This window comes from Bufo gargarizans, chromosome 6 (genome assembly GCF_014858855.1).
Source record: "Bufo gargarizans isolate SCDJY-AF-19 chromosome 6, ASM1485885v1, whole genome shotgun sequence".
In the NCBI taxonomy this organism is placed as follows: domain Eukaryota; kingdom Metazoa; phylum Chordata; class Amphibia; order Anura; family Bufonidae; genus Bufo; species Bufo gargarizans.
Genome location: NC_058085.1, coordinates 59,102,286 through 59,120,841, shown reverse-complemented (window position 1 = coordinate 59,120,841; position 18,556 = coordinate 59,102,286). Strand labels below are relative to the sequence as shown.

Below are 18,556 nucleotides of genomic sequence, written 5' to 3'. Positions count from 1 at the left end.
TCAAACCAATAACTTTATACATACCTAATTACGTACGTTATTTTAAGTAGCTTTTTCTTATTAGATTACTCGATGAATCGAGAAATATAATCGATAGAATACTCGATTACAAAAATATTAGTTTACTGCAGCCCTAGTCATAGGTACAAATCTGCTAACAGATGCCCCTAAACATTGTAGAGCAGCATATGATTCTGACTTTGTTATTTAAACTACTTCTATCTAAACCAGAATAATAATACAAAAGTACTGGATATGAATGCCGTTTTTACCTTTACGGCTATAACTTATGGGATTGGCTCACCATCTAATGTGTATGGGGGCCTCACAACTCTCTGTCAATGGTAGAGGTAAGGGGATAGAAGGACTGATCATCTGGACTTCAACATGCCTAATCCTTTTGTTCTCAAGAGAGTCAAGCCAGTATGAGAAGTGTCTGGCAGCAGCTTATTCCCCTTTCCCTACTGAGAACACTTGCACGATCAGTCTAGCTACGTGTGCATGTGTATAAAGGGAGAAATAGCCGTTGGTCCAAACACTCAACAGTTAACCAATATGGCCCAGGCTAAAGGGCTTTACACATGCCAACAATTGAACATATCATCACTAACCAGCGTTACTAGTAACACTGGTTAGCGATGATCTTTCGGTGTAAATACGCCACCAATTACCCAATAAATAAGCAAGAATATTCGTTGATCGGATAATTGTATCTTTTATGCAGCATAAATGGTCATCATTTCCCAGTGGCAGATCTCGCTGCGTAAACACGATCTGATGCCAGGAAACAACAAGACAGTAGGAGGAAGAGCGATGGCATTAGGGATTGCTCCTCCCCATACTCTGGAGGAGCTTGCTGCATGGAAATGCACTGGTCTCCTCCGTTAGCGATCAGCAGATTGGCGGAAGGCTTCCTTCCCGACAATCTGCTAGATTGTCAACACGTGCAAAGGGACCATAAGGCCTGGCTTGCAAAGTGATCAGTGGTGATGAAGTCCAGGACTCTACCCAATCGGGAAAGTTGTTCCATTCTGTTCTAGATATGGCTGTGTGCAAGCGAGCATAAAGAAGCTGAAAACCGTTGGAAACATTTACTTCTCTTGTATCTTGCATACGTTTATGTCTACTGGACAAAAGTCGTCAGTCCAAACCATGAGACCAGCAGGTTTTACATCTCCAAACGGTTGCTAAACTCAGTCCATCATCGCGGAGTAAATTTGCTTCTACTTCAGGGAAAATGTAGTATTACATGGTGGTCATTCATGTAATATAGAGATGAGCCAGGTAAGCCCTTAAGGGGGTCCAAAACTGAGGATTCGTTCTAAAGACATTCATATGACCAAACAGGGCATATGAAAAGGGGTTTGTGTTAGTGAGTCAATGCCTTTAAAGGGAGTCTGTCACCACATTTTAGCATGTTAGACCGTTAAATAGGGTTATGTGATCCAGCCAGAACATAAAAACGGTACCTTTGTGGTAGAAAACGGACTTTTCAATTTGCCGAAAACGAAGTTATAAGATTATCTTCTGAGCCCTCTCAAGTGCCCAGGGCGGTCTCTCAATCCTCGGAGCCCCAGGCAGGCACCTCCTAAACGGCTCATAACCCCGCCCTCCGTGCGCCTCTGCCCGCCCGTTTACTCCCCTCCCCTGTCCCTTTCCACTGCGGCTGTGCGGTACAAATCGTAGCGGGCGCATGCGCAATGCGATGCCCGCTCCTGGCAGGGCATCGCAATACCTACTGCGCATGCGCCCGCTACGATTTGGACCGCACAGCAGCAGTGGAAAAGGACAGGGGAGGGGAGTAAACGGGCGGGCAGAGGCGCACGGAGGGCGGAGTTATCAGCCGTTTAGGAGGTGCCTGCCTGGGGCTCCGATGATTGAGAGACCGCCCTGGGCACTTGAGAGGGCTCAGAAGATAATCTTATAACTTCGTTTTCGGCAAATTGAAAAGTCCGTTTTCTACCGCAAAGGTACAGTTTTTATGTTCTGGCTGGATCACATAACCCTATTTTAACGGTCTAACATGCTAAAATGTGGTGACAGACTCCCTTTAATACTCTGAAAACCCCATTCACATTTGGCGGAAAAATATTGGGGGCATGCTTGCATAGGGTGAAATCCACAGCTGACAATGTGTGCATGGCCTATTCCAGCCTTACAACTTACACGTTTGGGTTAATACTTATTCTGTTTTACAAATCGTGTGGTAGAACAAAACAGGTTAAGAAATTAACGTTCAGGGGTACTAGTTACCCTTACAGAGATCAGGCTGGGGTATGGAGTCTAATACAATGAAAAGTATGAAAACTAGCTCTCCTCTAGAAGCTAAAACTGTTTTCTGCCACTACAGATGGCACTACAGAGAGACTTTGCTTATTTGCAAAAAAAAATATATGAAAAAAATCTTGAACGTAAACGGCCCTGCAAAAATGACTATTCATGGGATTATGGAGTTTGGAAACTTAAAAGGGGTTCTCCGGGCTTTTAATATTGATGACCTATCCTCAGGATAGGTCATCAATATCAGATCGGCGGGGGTCCGAAACCCAGAACCCCCTCTGATCAGCTGTTTGAAGAGGAGGCGCGCGCCATGCCAGCGCTGCCTCCTCTTCAAACAGCTGATGGGCGGGGGTGCCGATCTGATATTGATGACCTAATCATCAATATTAAAAGCCCGGAGAACCTCTTTAAGACGTAACAAAATATGAAAAGTCTTATATAATCTAAAGATACAGTAAACAATATTAGTAAGATAAAAAGATCTTAAAAGGTAAACCAAACCTGAAGGACTCGAAATCCTCTGGCAAAATATGCCCATGTAACCACAAAGTCTAAAAACCAGTGCTCCGCTACACAGTGATCTGCTAATATATCATTTACCTTTCCACTGCAGTGCTGTCTCACACCAGTAATAACTGTAGAAATGTCACTGGAATGACGGTGAACCTTCACACAGCAGACGTTTTCTAAGACTATGACAACACCACAGTTAAACAGTAGGTGCAAACGTATTACATGACATTCAGTCGTGACAGAGGTAAACTAGTTAAAAGACGGTCATAAAGACGCATAGCAAAATGTAACAGATAAAAAAATAAATTAATAAAAGTGAATAAATAAAGAGGTTGCTCCTTGCAAGGACGGTTTGTAAGTGGATCCACCGATCTGTGTAAGCGGTAGTGACTGCCTACATTTCCAAACCATGATTCGCAGCATCTTGTGGGTCTTGATCTGAGTCACTGGAAGGATCTTCATCATCATCAGTTTGCTCTCCTACATGGTACAACATAGGTGCATGGGTCTTGTGGGTGATGGTGACTGTACATGGCCCTTGGGCCCATGGCTCGCCATCCACTTGCATTGGCATTCTTGAACTCTTCAATATCAGCTGTGGAATGAAAGAGAATAGCATCGTACATACATTATCTCTACAAAAACAGGTCTGGCTCAGTGGCCAGAGTGAAAACTACAAGACTTCGGGATTTATTTTGATATAGATGCTGAGATGGAGACTAAAAAAAAAAACAAAAAAAACTGCTTACTTACCCTTACAGTGTGAGCTTGGCCAAGACGGACCGGATTTGCCAACTTAACCTGAATCTGAGCACAGTGAAAAGATCCATAAACTCCCACTACCTCCAACAGCCCATCATCATGCCTTTGGGAAAGAAAAGAGAAGAAGTCAAGTGGAAAAGGAGGAGGAGATAAAAAAAGATGCATATAAAAAAAATATAAATAAATATTTTTTAAATGTTTAACACGCATGATGAGCTTGTAATGCCAATAACATTCGCAGGTCTCTGTACTGTAACCAAATTGGGAGACTTGTTTATATACGGTTTATATAACTCCTTAAAGAGTTTGTCTGAGATAATAAGGCTACTTTCAAATCTGTATTTTTAATTTGGGGTTTGAGATCTGGCAGATGATTTAAAAACCTGAATTAAAAAGGACCAAGCATTTTTTTTTTTTTTTTATTGTAACAAGAGCCATAACTTTTTTACTTTTCCCATAACGCATCTGCATGACAGTGTACAGAGGGGAACACCACAGCTCTGTACACTGAGTGGTGGCCATTCTTGGGTACTGCAGATCAGCTCCCGTTTATGTGAATGGGTGTTGGGTGTCATACCCTCTCCAATCTCATGTTGATGACCTTTGCTATGGATGGGTCATCAGTATGCTGGTCCAGGAGAAACCTTTAAACTTTATTTTCCGGGTACGTTTTACTACTTTTGCACAATAAAAACACTGAGGAAATTTTATTAAGAAAAGGATTTCTTAAAACTTTTTTATTCTTCAAGTCTGCCTTGGTATAATTTGCACTTTTATCAAATGTTGCATCTTAAATTTGGCACATCTTTAAACACAACATTTTAGCCTAGAGGTGTTAAAATCCAGTTTTCGTACGCTACTCCCTACAGACCTAAAACTGCACAGTTTTTTGTGACTTTTTAAAAGGTTGTAATAGATCAATCTGAAGTGCTAACTACAACCACTTGCCAAAAGCTGCCAGACCAGCGTAAAAACCCACGTGTCAAAAATAACAACTTCCAATACAAAGAGTAACAATGCACTGTTGACACAGGCACACACTTTTTTTAAATTAATTTTTTTAAATGCCATTCTGACCCTTTCTGACACTTGAAAATGTACTGGTTGGAGAACCCCTTTAAAAGGGAACCTGTCATGTGGATATTCGATTATAATTCAACTAATTATATACAATCATTAACTACTAAAAAGTGCCTTAGATGTATTCACCTACTGGTGTGACAGATGGTTACCTCATAATATACACACAAAGATGCCGCATGCTAAATGAGCTGATTTGAGTCCAGCGTGATGTCAGTGAGTCCAGCATATATTTACTTCAGAGCTATAGCCACTCCCCTGCCCACCTGCTGCTGATTCATATGGAAACAAACTGTCATTTAGCAGCAGGTGGGCGGGGAGAGTCAGGAGCTCATGAATATTCATGACTCTTCATTATCAGCTGGAGCTTTTCAATACAAGATGTTGGCAGATTAACTGGGTCAATTAAAGAAAGTGACCCAGCATTTTGCTAAGAGAATCAGTCACTTATTTATGCTGCCCTTAGTTAGGACAGCATAAAACTGGTGACAGGTTCCCTTTAAAATAGTGTACACAGGCACATTTACTCAATGATCTTGTACAGTTAGCATCTTTTAATAATCATTTCTGTAACTGGAAATCCTTTTCATAGAAAAAAATACAGTAGGGCACCCAAAAAAGTCATTGATCTAGCCACAGAAACAATAAAAAATGAACAGGGACATGGAGACAGATAAAAAGATGGCACAGGCAACTTTATACACTGCAGACGTCAAAATAATAGGTCACAGTAGATTTTATACTTCAAGAGCATGCATTTCACTCAGAAGCAGGAAGTGCGCCCCTTCGGTGAAATCTGCCAGCACTGTACTGCTGTGACATCCTTTGCCTTATGTTTGTTTTTATCTCCAGAGCTCACACAACCGATAAGGAGGGGGAAATGACAGACACACAGGAGGCTCCTATAATCTTTAAAAACTGAGTTGCAGCAGTTCTTTTACCGGGCCCAGGATCTTAGCGAGTTGTCTTGTGTGCCTCTGTTGCTAAGGACTGATCTTGCTTGACAGACAGTGGACTGCAACTTAGGTGGAACCGAGACCCCTAGTGGCCATAACTTTACAGCTTTTTTTTTTTTCAGGTGGATGCCGGCAAATTTGCTAATTACACCATTCTCTATTAAATTATATGAAATTGAAAAAACAGGGACTATGAACACCTTTGGGGGCAATTTTTTGTCACTGCATTCTACTCATATTTGGTTAAAAATCTTTTTTTTAATTTGGATTTCATTCTACAGCTTTCACTTTCAGTGCATCTGCAGACTGTTGCTTCTGCTTCTCAGTGAATCCATCAAAGAGCTGCTCTGATGGCTCTTTAGCTCTCATCTCTGAACCCCTGACAGCTCATAAACACTTGGTAGAGCTACATTCTTACCAGTTTATGAAAGTAAAAATAAAGGCTACAGATCTGAAGCAAAATGAAATAGTCTGCAAACGCACCGAAAGTGAGAGCTGTAGAGACAGTAGAAAAAATATTTAGCTCAAAATGAGTAGAATATAATGATGAAAATGCCCCAATAGTGTCTAAAAAAAACAAAAAAAAACAAAAAAAAAAAATCAACAACAACAGTGCCTCGTAGGTAAGAGTATTAAAGGGGACCTGTCACCTCCCAAAACCACCCCAAGCCGCCAGCAGTACCTGTGTGTAGCAAGCAGCGCGTTTCTGATGATGCCTTTCTTCCTGAAGGCAGAAGCAGCAAAAGTACTGAAAACGTTGTTTTATCCCCTGCCAGAAGCGCTTCTCTACACATGCTTGAAGTCACGGAGGCAGCGGCCTCCTTGCTTCAAGTCAAAGCAACCATGCCCCTTCGCTGTGACTGACAGCCGGCTGTTCGGCAAAGGCAGCCGAACTCTCGTGCATAAGCGCTGTCAGTCACAACAAAGGGGCAGGGAAGGGGCGCGATTACCGCTGCCTCCGTGACTTCAAACATGTGTGGAGAAGCGCGCCGGGCAGGGGATAAAACAACGTTTTCAGTACTTTTGCTGCTTCTACCTTCAGGAATAAAGGCATCATCAGAAACACGCTGCTGGCTACAGGCAGGTACTGCTGGCGGCTTGGGGTGGTTTTGGGAGGTGACAGGTTCCCTTTAAGTACATTGGAGACTTCATGATTAATCATATAGATGTAACAAGTACAATACAGACACATACCTAGATAACGGGTATGGCTCATCCCCCATTCCTTCCCACAGACGGCAGCCTCCACCCCAGTAACCAATGTTCAAAACCACAATTCCTTCAAGATTCGGCAAAGATATCTTCTCCCCATCCAATTCAAGCTGCAGTTACAAAGTTCATAATTAAAAGGCAAACAATTTTAGGACTATTAAAAAGGGGTTTTCTGAGATTGTTTAACTGATGACCTAAGGGCTCATGCACATGAACGTATTTGCTTTCCGCGTCCGTTCTGGGTTTTTTTGTGGACCGTATGCGTAACCATTCATTTCAATGGGTCCGCTAGAAAAAAAAAAAAAAGGAAGTTACTCTGCGTGCATTCTGTTTCTGTATTCCGTATTTCCGCAAAAGAATAGAACATGTCCTATTACTGTCTGCATTACAGACAAGGATACTACTGTTCTATTAGGGGCCAGTTATTCCATTCCGGAATGCACAATGACGTCATCCGTATTTTTTGTGGATAATAACGAAGAAATATTGGAACCTCTGTATCAGCCCTGTCAGCAGGGATGCAGTACCAGATACAGTCATGGCCGTAAATGTTGGCACCCCTGAAATTTTTCAAAAAAATGACGTATTTCTCACAGAAAAGTGTTGCAGTAACATGTTTTGCTATACACATGTTTATTCCCTTTGTGTGTATTGGAACAAAACCAAAAAAGGGAGGGAAAAAAGCAAAAAATTGGACATAATGTCACACCAAACTCCAAAAATGGGCAGGACAAAATTATTGGCACCCTTAAAGGGATTCTGTCACCAGGTTTGGGGCTATAGAGCTGCGGACATGCACGGCTAGATCGCCGCTAGTATGTCCGCAATATACGTGTCATATAGGGCTGTGTGGTTTTAATGTCTTTAAAAAAGGATTTTATAGATTTATATGTAAATGAGTCTTGTATGTGAGAAATACGTAATTTTCTTGAAAAACGCCATGACTGTAAGTATTGGTAAAAGCAGATAGTAATTCATTTATGGTCAACGCCCTTGAAACGCATTGACCGTAAATACCAATACTTGACAGCGCTGATACAGAGGTTCCAATCTTTCTTCACTGATCGCTTCATCCCGACGGCCGCATCCCCGGCACGGGTAAGAACCAAGGCAGCAGTGCAGGCACTCCGTATGCTGGTCGGATAATACCAGCGAAGCGAGATATAGCTGTTGTGACTCCTCACAACAGCAGAGGGTAAGCGCAACAATTTTGGATGTCACTATCTTAATACAAAACAGCACCACACATGAGGCACTGCCTCCTATCTTTTTAACTCTTATGTGGATAATACATACGGTCGTGTGCATGAGCCCCAACCTCTGGATAGGTCATCAGTATCTGATCGGTGGGGGATCAGACAACCGGGACCTCCGCCAATCAGCCCTTTGAACAAGACCAGTGCCTTCTCATCGGTCCCATGGCTTAGGCTTTATTCACACAGTCAGTGTTTGGTCAGTGATTTCCATCAGTGATTGTGAGCCAAAACCAGGAGTGGATCCTACACAGACATAAGATAGAAGGGAAAGATCTGCACCTGTTCTGTGTTTTGGACCAGCACTTGGTTTTGGCTCAAAATCACTAATAGAAATCACTGATCAAACACTGACTGTGCGAATAAGGCCCTTAGGGTTACCTTAGCCCCACAAGTGAACGGAGCCGAGAGCGATACCAAGCACAGCTGCTGTAAAATGCGCTACTGTGAGCACCAACACCTTATCCAACAGCTGATCGGCAGGAGTCCCAGATGTTGGACCCCCATTGATCAGATACGGATTACCTATCCAGGGGCTAGGTTATCAGTTAAAAAAAAAAATCTCGGAAAACCCCTATCAGTTATTTTTTTACAAATTCGAATATATAATATACATGTACAATATAAAGTAACCTTAGATCAACTGAAAGATTTAAAAAGTTAGAAGACACCTGTAAATTTACATAAGAAAACTTTAAAGGATATGGACACCTTTGTAAAAAAAAAAATTTTTTTACACTACTTTATTTTGTGGAGAAAATCATTTCTCCAATTGGTTCTTTTTATCTTTTTTCATTTTTGTTCTACAGCCTGCTGTTCTTTCTATGCACAGCAGGCTGCTTAGTGAGTTTACAGAGAATCCATCATCTGACAGATTTACTGTAACTCCTCCCGTGCACACGGCAGCGCGCGCTGTCTCGGTCCCCCTCCCCCCTAGTCAGGAGCGCTGTATCAGAAGCTGCCAGATCCGACACACATGAAGCTCCGCCCCCCACAGAAATCTCTCTCACCAGGAGCAGCTCCTGGACTAAACAATACATTGTAGTTACAGGACCTGTGGTGATTTCACAGTCATGTGACCAGCCATGTGTGTGCACGGCAGCGTCGGGTGGGCACTGTGCACGGCAGCGTCGGGTGGGCACTGTGCACGGCAGCGTCGGGTGGGCACTGTGCACGGCAGCGTCGGGTGGGCACTGTGCACGGCAGCGTCGGGTGGGCACTGTGCACGGCAGCGTCGGTCTCTTGTTTAGTGTATGATGTTGGATAAATGTAAAATTATCTACATTTATTTCTGCATGGGACACTAGCAATGGTTTCCCTGCAGAAATAGCAACCCCATAACTTTATGTAGGTCTATGCATTATATATGTGAATTACTGCAAAATTCATACTCCTCCTTGGCTAAAAAAATACTCCTCAAAATTGTTAAAAGGAGTATTTTTACTCTTCTGGAAAAAATGTAGTGCGACCTCTACTGCCAGCTGTAACATACAGCTGACAGTCTGCTTCAAACTGCAGACATAACCCCTGCAACAAGCCCTCCCTTCCGGATGGCTGGTGACGCAACAAGCCCCCCTTCCCCCCCAGTAAAGGTTTGCAGAGCAGCAGCGGGGCAGAGTGTTAGCTGCAACATACAGCTGACACTCTACTTGAAATGGCTGTTTAACCCCTTCCATGTCGAGGTTCTTAGGGACCACTGCATGGAGGGGATAATCATTGGGCCGCTGTTCTGCTGTGGCAGTGGCCCGATGCTTGAAGGGTATACTGAGGGAGGGAGCTTACCATGGAAACCAGGCGCCTTCACAGGCATCCAGATTGCCATGGTATAGCTGAGCCTGATCAGGCCTACTGTGAATGAGAATATACTATTGTAGAGGCATCAGACCCACTGGATCTTCAATAATCAAGTGGGTCTGACTCAAAAAAAAAAAAAAGTGTAAAAAAAATAAATAAAAATAAATAGTGAAAACGGAAAAAAAAAACAAAAAAAAAAAAAACACAAAAACATATCTAACTTCTTCCTATATCCCGGTTAAAAATGTAAAAAATAAACACTAAACATGTTTGATATCGCCGCGTCTGTAAGGACCTTATCTATAAAAGGATTGTGTTACTTTTACCGCATGGTGAACACCATAAAAAAATAAAAATAAAAAAAAAACTATGATGGAATTGCAAATTTGCCTTAGCAGTTCGCTACTAATGCTACGCTTATTTATAAAGTGAGATGCTTGGCCAATGCATTTTGTACAAAACAATCTGAGCCCGTCTGCCATACGTCAAGGCGTTCTCTGTTAGATGGGTCCTAACACTAAATACTACCCCTACATAAGCCAATCATCCAAAAAAAAAGGAAAAAAAAAAAGAAAATGGCTTTCAAACATGTTTAAAAAAAATGCACATATTAGGTATCGCCATGTCTGTAATGACCTGTTCTATAAAAATAGCATGCGATCCAACCCATCTGGTGAACACCATAAAAAAAATAAAGTGGCAAAAAATAAAAATCTATTTTTTTTAATCACCTTACATCACAAAAAGTGTAATACCAAGTGATCAAAAGCCATATATGCCCCAAAATGGTACCAATCAAACCGCCATCTCATCTCGCAAAAAATGAGACCCTAAGACAATTGTTTAAAAAAAAAAAAAAAATAATAATAATAATAATAATAATAATAATAAGGCTTTCAAAAAAGGAGACATAAAAACATGATTTAAAAAAAAATAATAAAAAGCTTTTATTGTATAAACTAAAATTAAAAAAAATGCAGATATTAAGTATTGCTGTATCCGTAACAACCTGCTCTCATGTGATCCAAACCATCTGGTGAATGCTGTAAAAAAATAAAATGTGCCAAAAAATTTGCCATTTTTTAAATCACCTTACATGACAAAAAGTGTAATACCAAGTGATCAAAAATTCATATGTGCCCCAATTTGTGGAACGCAAAACAGTTGCAAACGTGTGACCGGACCCTTATGGTCCGTGGTAGCACAATCCATAACGAGATAACGTGAACCTTGTACTCAGAGCTTGAAACACTAGTCGCAACGTTTTAGCTCATAGCTTAATAAAAAAGACTCTGTGAATGAGCTGAAAACATTGCGGCCACAGCGGTGAATAAAGTGTTTGAGAGTGCGGACATTTTTTTCCTTTACACACACATAAATTATATATATTAATAAGTAATTTATGAAACTGGTGTAAAGTAGAAATGGCTTTGTTGCCCATAGCAACCAATCAGATTCCACCTTTCATTTTTTACCGCTTCATTGGGAAAAAAGATCTGATTTCCTTTGCACTAGTTTTGATAAATCTCCCCCGCTGTGTACATAGCTTTGTGTGTCATCACACTGTACTAATCTGTAAGGGAAAAGTGAGCGCTCACTATGTGGACTGCACACAATACTGTGTTAAGAAGAGAGCGCAGGTAGTGAGAGCTGTCAGTAAAGAGATCTATATCCTGCTTATAACGCCATGGTTCTGACTGTAGCTCGCTGCACTAATTTTATCAGCAGAAATATCTATTGCGTCTACAAATAATGGACTTTCTACAGAATGGAAAGTGAGAAATAGATCTGCTGATTACAGGCTGCAGCATACTGTAAGACTCACCATGTTGTGGATTGGAATGAAATCTTACTACAAAGTCACTTGCAAGTTCCAGCAGCCTATATGTAAGTGGCTGCTAGCTGTGCTAGTGTAACAGGATGTGGGGCGGGGCAGCAGAGCTTGTGCTGGTGAAATCCACAGGAGCGCCCACAGAGCCTCACAAGAGATGATAGCTCTGAGCAAAATTCATAGAAGAGCATTTATGAGAGCAAGTGAAGCAAAGCTGATACCAGTAAACAAACAAGTGCAATTTTATTATCTGCTGCATTACGGTAAGATATGGGGTTATTGATTTTTTGTGCACAAAGGTGTCCATAGCCTTTAAGGTCACACTTGTATTGTTTATAGCAAACCACTCCTCAAAATGTTTACCTCAACTTTCTTGTCGAGATCTTTACATTCCTGGATCAAGCAGTCCTTGGTTCCATAAAAGAAGTATACTGCCTGAAACACAATAAAACATTAGACACCATTTACCTGTAAAATTAAAAAAGCTACGCAACTTTCAATGACATTTAAAATTTCAGTAAGGACATGTTCACATCAGTGCTTTTATTTTTGTTACAGGAGCAAAACAAAAAATAACGAAAGACCTGCATCTAGGACTTTTTACTCTGCTTTTTTTTTTGACTGTGACAGAAGCCCCAAATGGAGCCTCCAATGCAAATGTAAGCATGTCTTAAAGTGCCAATACTGTGTGGTAATGTGAACAGTGCTGGAAGGTGTGTTGTCCCACTTCAGGTACCTCAGATGGGTGAGACGGGTAAAATCCAGAGAGTGGCAGTAGTCTCAGCAAAGCATAGTTTGCTGAGACATTTCGGTATACATTTTCTGGGCTGGATTTTACTTGGACTGGTGGCTAGGCTTGGTAGAGGGAGTTCCCAGTCCACATCCTTCCAGTACGGGTTTTCCTTTCTACCTGAGGTGATCGCAGATGAGGCCTGCTGTAATCAGGCGCCTCAGAGTAGGTCAGTCTGAGGAGGGAGAGCGAGACTGTTCTGTGAAGCAGAGGCTCTGTGTGTGGTCTCAGTCAGGAGGACTGAGGGGCCACAAGGCTTTGAATAGCCTGAGGTTTGGAGGACCTAGCAACACCTAGAGAACGAGGGTTGCATGCCCAGCGTCTGGAGGACTACTGGGCCACACTCCCCCAAAAGGTACTGGAGTTGCCACAGCCTTGAGGCTGCAGTATTGATGTTGGCTGAGGAAAGCCACATATGTTGTCCATGTGTGAACTGTGCTCTATGAGTGAGGTAGGGACGTATTTTGTTTAGGTAGCGCCTAGAAGGGCAGGAGTTTAAGTGTTGGCGGTGCGGGAACCTCACCCCACCCAGTGATGTATAACTGGACTATCCTTTATAAGAAGACTGTCAAAATAAATGCAGAGTTTGGACATGAAAATCCGTTGTCTGGTGAGATCTCTTTGAGTGTGACCCCCTGAAAAGAGACGATCCCTTACAACTGCTGTGTGTGTGTGTGTGTGTGTGTGTGTGTGTGTGTGTGTGTGTGTGTGTGTGTGTGTGTGTGTGTGTGTGTGTGTGTGTATATATATATATATATATATTTACAAAGGCTTAGGTACCTTTTAAATGGAGAGATCTATACTAGCAGGTGACTTGGACCCCACCTATTAGACACCAATAGAAACTCTGAGGTGTACACAAAGGCAAGGAACATGTTGCAAATTATGCAAAATATATTATCAGCAATGTGCTACAGGCTATAGCTATTAAACGAGTTAGGCTACTTTTACATCAGCGTTTTTTTAGTCAGGTTTTGAGATCCTCTGCCGGATCTGTTTCATTCAATACAACACTATGCATTCGTTCCATTCGTATGCGGTTGTATTAAATCGAAACGGAACAAACCCCATCCAGCATTAAAATCATTGTAAGTCAATGGGGGACAGATCAGATTTTTGCCGGTAAAAAAAAAAAATACCTGGATCCGGCACCCTTGGCTTACGTTGATTTTTCATGCTGGATCGGGGTTGTTCTGTTTCGCATACGACACAAAACACAGCAAATGGAACTGATGCATACTGATTGGTATTGTCCCCATTGACAATGAATGGGGACAAAACTGTACCATTTGGCCTGGTTTTAAGATCCTCTGCCGGATCTCAAAACTGGAAAGCCAAAATGCTGATGTTGTGCCGCAACCTTGTGCAGCGGCCACTTTCAGGATCACGTGCTCAATGTATGGCAATGATCCTAGCCTAGAACTCGCAGTGCATGCGTGAATCTGAATCTCTCGCTAGCGCTCTGGCGAGAGATTCAGACTCAAACATGGGCTGTGGGTTCTAATCCCAGGCTAGGATCACGTGCCCAATGTACGGCACGCGATCCCGGAAGTGGATGTTGCATGGGATAAAGGCGCAACCTGGATAACCCCTTAAATCAAATCAATGACTGTACCACTCAGGTGCTTGGAGACTCAAAATCCTACTGCTAGATGAAGTCTGCCTAGAAGATTCAGGGTCAAGAATTTCATCAAACAAATGACTACATACACCCATTTAAAATGCCAGTACCGGCACAAGTTCTCTTTCTCTGAGTTTGTGCCTTCAAAAGTGGTTATCGTATGCTAATCTGGGCTCCTCCTGGCCTGATTTACCATGAGGGACAACAGGACTATGACCACAGCACTTGCGGCCATCTCAGATATTTTTTATTAAAATGTTTTAGAAGCTATTCTTTTACAAATAACCATCTTTGCCAAGAAGCTCGCTGGCTCCCAGATGTTTGGCCAAATTTGCAAATGGCTACAATCATCAGACTAAAGGGAGTTAAGGAGGTCATAGTCAGGCCATGTAGGAGATATCCCCGTCACTAGCGAATTGAAGCTGGCTGTCCTGAGAATAATATATCAAGCTAGGAAGTTGATAGCTTTTCATTGGATCGCTCCTGATCCCCCACTCTTGTCACAACTGATAAACTACACATATTAGTTAAACTAGAAAGCTACGTGTATCAGAAAAGAGGGAACAATAAAAATTTTAATAAAATATGGTCTATGTGGATAAACCATTACGATATCTTAGTCTAGTGTCCTGAGGATAATGGGAAAGTAGGATTTTGAAATCTGGGAACTTAAGAATGGTGACATTCTGTATAGTACTGCTATGGATGGCTGTAGTGAGTGTGTGAGAGGGTAATGTGTGCCGGGATGATGGAGTCTGGGGAGCCCAGTGGAGGACATACTTCTGTTTTCATGAACGATTTGTGATAGACAAGAAGATATAAAAGATGGACCCTTGAACTCTGATTTATACTGTTCATTATAATGGCTGCAAGATTGGGTTGGGGAGGGATTTCACATTGTATTGTTTACTTTAAACTGATATAAAATCAATAAAAAAATATTTGATTTAAAAAAGGAGGTCATAGTCATAAGCCGAACGCTTGTTTGGCAAACAGCCATATCTTACAAATCCACCCCTATACGTATAAATGCTCAATTCAAACAAGTGTGCATGTGTTCTCAATGGTGAGAGGGGAACAGACTCCTCTGGCCGTTGATTGTACCCTGTTAATTTAGATCTGCCCGATCCTTTTTTTCCCCCCTGTGTAACGTAACGTGAATTCAAAAGATTGGAGAATGAATACGTTTATGCAGGCTAAGTGAATAAATATGTTTACCAAGTGTAAAAAGTAATAAAATAATAAAAAGTAAATACATCACTAGCCTAAATACGCAACATGCACTACGGGGTGAGACTCCGTCGGTCATGCTATAACACATGGCTGTCTACCATGTTATAACACATGACTGATAGGGCAAATCATCACTTACATGCTACCTAGGATGAAGTTCCAGCTGGAGTCCCCCAAATGTATGTGTGCAAACCAGACTTATTCTCATCAGCCCCTCCTCAACTGTGCATCGTGTATATCTCTGAAATCACTCAGGAGTATGGTCTTATCAGCACAATGGGGGATGGGTACTTCTCTAACCCACTACATTACAAGGGAAACTTTATTATACAGAATATTAAAAGTGATATAAATAAAAATTAAAAGGGGACAGAACCAATCAGTACTTAAAGATGCCCTTACAATACACCCTGGCATCTGAATGTCCATCTGACATCTGAGTCGCAGGACAGTTGGGGCACCCTCATACAAATTACATGGTCAGCTGGTCTCACAGAATTACCTAATGTGCATGTCCCCTTTCACAAGCTACTCCTAGAAACTTACTTTATTAACAAGCCTGCTTGAAAACAGCGAAGGAGTCTTCTCCCGGTGTGTATGGAAGTTTAATGCCATCAAGGCATCAGGACCTATGGAAAAGTAATTATTCATTGACAAAACCTAAAAAGGAGAGAGATTTCCCATTATTACAGCGTCCTACTAACATCAAGTATGTAAAGTCACACATCTGGAAAGTGTGGCACTAAAGCATGGCTTAGGTTTGTCTGTAATGTGTTGCTGTATATTACCCAAGACTAACACAATAAAGGGGTCTTTTTACCTTTGGCTTCCTCAGACTGTAGCCCTTGTTAGTAACCTGCACTTTCCACCTGAAAAAGAGAAATCATGCCTTTGTATAGCTATGGATGCATTCCTGCCCCATGTACAGAAGATAAACTCCTAGTATCTTGGGATTACAGTAAAAATGTGTGGTACAAAGATAATACTGAGGAAGAGATCAAACACCTGCACAGTCATGTTAACTCCAAAGTAACAACCACATGAAGGCCAGGACCTAAGGTTTCCCAGCAGGACATTGCCTGGACCATCACATAGTCTCTGTTGGCTTGTCTTCTTTTCAGTGCATCCTGGTGCCATGTTTTCCTTGCTCTATTGTCAAGTTCTGATACTTCAGTATGCACTTTTGGTGGTAGACAAGGCTCAACAAGTCGGTGGCTACACGGTTCCATACACAGCCCTGTATGTTCTAACACTTTTCTATCATAGCCCATAGTAACTTTTCCAGAAATTTGAGCTAAAGCAAGTGTTCAGTGGGATCAGACCAGATGGGCTAGCAGTCACTCCATCAGGCATCAATGACCCTTGGTGCCCATGACCCTGTTGCGAGTTCACCGTTTGTTTTTCCTTGGACCACTTTTGGTATGTTCTAACCACTGCAAACTGGGAACACACCATGAGACCTGCCATTTTGGAGATGCTCAGATCCTTCAAGAACTGACTGTTTACTTGCTGCCTAATATATCTCAACCCTGGATGGGCCTTCAGACAATGTAATTATTAGTTGTTTTCATGTTATGGCTGATCGGTGCATATTGCTATATACAGTTGGTACCACCACTGATCCCGAGAATGAAAGGACCAAGTTGTCATTGGTTTTTCTCTTGCTCAGAGACACTCATAGCCCCCAAAGTCCAGGGAAGAACAGCATAGAGTGGTATAGCAGTGTCTGTGCAGAGAAACACTGTGAAGGTGGCTAAGCACCCGGCTAGCACTAAAGCCTCTTCTCTAAGGATCTATGGGGGTTCACCAACTGGAAACATGGCATATTATAACAATGCAATTACTAAGGGGAGAAAACTCCTTTAAAAAGGAGGCTGTCAGCAGTTTGAGGGTAATAAAACTGATAACATTGATACATGGGTGACAGTGAAACACTCCCAATGTTGCCATACTGCTAGTATAAGAGAGAAAACCAAGTTTTAATGAATTATGCCCTGTTTGTTAATGAAAAAGCATGTGTCGGCTTAACGTTCATGAGTCAAGGCAGTGTATTGGGCTATCAGCTGTAAACCACCCCCAGCCCCTGCCCTCTTGATTGACGTTTCTACAAGTTTCCTGTTGGTTAGGACGGTGATATGAAAACTGCGGCTCTCCAGCAGAACTACAACTCCCAGCATGCAAAGACTGCCTACAGCAGGGCATGGTGGGAGTTGTAGTTTTGCAACTGCTGGAGAGCCGCAGTTTGCCTATCACTGGGTTAGGACATACAGTAGTATGACACTGGACAGTCCTGGAGATGTCAATCTCTGATCCCTGTCATTAGGGTATAATACAGCCTAAGCCTGCAAGTGATGGTTTCGGCACAGGAGTCAAACCAGTTACCATGGCGTAATATCCCAGATAGAAAAGAGTTAAACAGCTTTTTAACATGAAAACACTGAATCACAGAAAACTCCCTCAGAGAGGATAGTGTAGTAGAGGGATCAGCAACCTTCGGCCCTCCAGCAGCTGTGAAACTACAACTCCCAGCATGCACACATACTTGGCTGCTCTGTCCCATGGAAGTGAAAGGAGGATTCTGGGAGTTGTAGTTTCAGAACAGCTGGAGGTTGCTGATCCCTGGCGTAGGAGATCTGTTCGAACACTTGTAAAGTTCAGGGATTGCTGAGGCAACTACACTACTCCATTAAACTACTGAATGCAACGTTTTCCTCCTCACCTGTCGAGCTTGACGCTGTCTGCTTCCATTACATTTCGAAGTATTTGCTCCACGGGAACATCCCCGGCATAGCCTGCGCCCCATCCTAATGTATTAGCTAGGTCATTGCCCGTTCCAAGGGGTAGCACCGCTACTTGTGGAATGACATTTTCTTGGCCCTGGAAACACATGGATGCAGAGCTTAAGAGTTATTATCCCCATCATTGTATAGTTTCATCGTCCTGTCAGCACTAGGCACTCGTTATGCCTTCAGAATATTATTTTTGCACAGAAATACTTATCTAATGATAAAAGATGTCAAGGGTCAGAAGTGATCTAGTTATATCTAATGTATCTTGATGGCAGGGCTGTGGAGTCGTTACGTCAAACTTCCGACCCGGGCTCCGCTATTTTTCCAGATTCTAACTTCTTCATAAATGGACCATGTATAATAAATTAGTAATAACATGTACTGTAACCTCAGGCTTCTCACTGCCTTCAGGTCATATTTTTATACTAAAGCTGGAGTTGTG

The 18,556-nt window shown here is 42.2% G+C and overlaps 2 protein-coding genes across 2 annotated transcripts in view; one reads left to right on the top strand and one right to left on the bottom strand.

The window, feature by feature from the left end:
• Positions 1-2,629: 2,629 nt before the first annotated feature.
• The window catches only part of DGKE (diacylglycerol kinase epsilon), a 28,519-nt gene continuing 12,592 nt past the window's right edge, over positions 2,630-18,556 (bottom strand). The window contains exons 5-11 of the mRNA XM_044299933.1: positions 18,045-18,202; positions 16,146-16,194; positions 15,872-15,985; positions 12,045-12,116; positions 6,786-6,913; positions 3,547-3,658; positions 2,630-3,388 (exon numbers count right to left, since the gene is read on the bottom strand). Coding sequence (XP_044155868.1) covers positions 3,188-3,388; positions 3,547-3,658; positions 6,786-6,913; positions 12,045-12,116; positions 15,872-15,985; positions 16,146-16,194; positions 18,045-18,202 — 834 coding nt within the window. The 3' untranslated portion in view covers positions 2,630-3,187. The remainder of the gene's footprint in view (positions 3,389-3,546; positions 3,659-6,785; positions 6,914-12,044; positions 12,117-15,871; positions 15,986-16,145; positions 16,195-18,044; positions 18,203-18,556) is intronic.
• The window catches only part of C6H17orf67 (chromosome 6 C17orf67 homolog), a 107,567-nt gene continuing 100,856 nt past the window's right edge, over positions 11,846-18,556 (top strand). The window contains exons 1-2 of the mRNA XM_044299934.1: positions 11,846-11,944; positions 12,240-12,340. The gene's annotated coding sequence lies outside the window, so the exon portion shown is untranslated. The remainder of the gene's footprint in view (positions 11,945-12,239; positions 12,341-18,556) is intronic.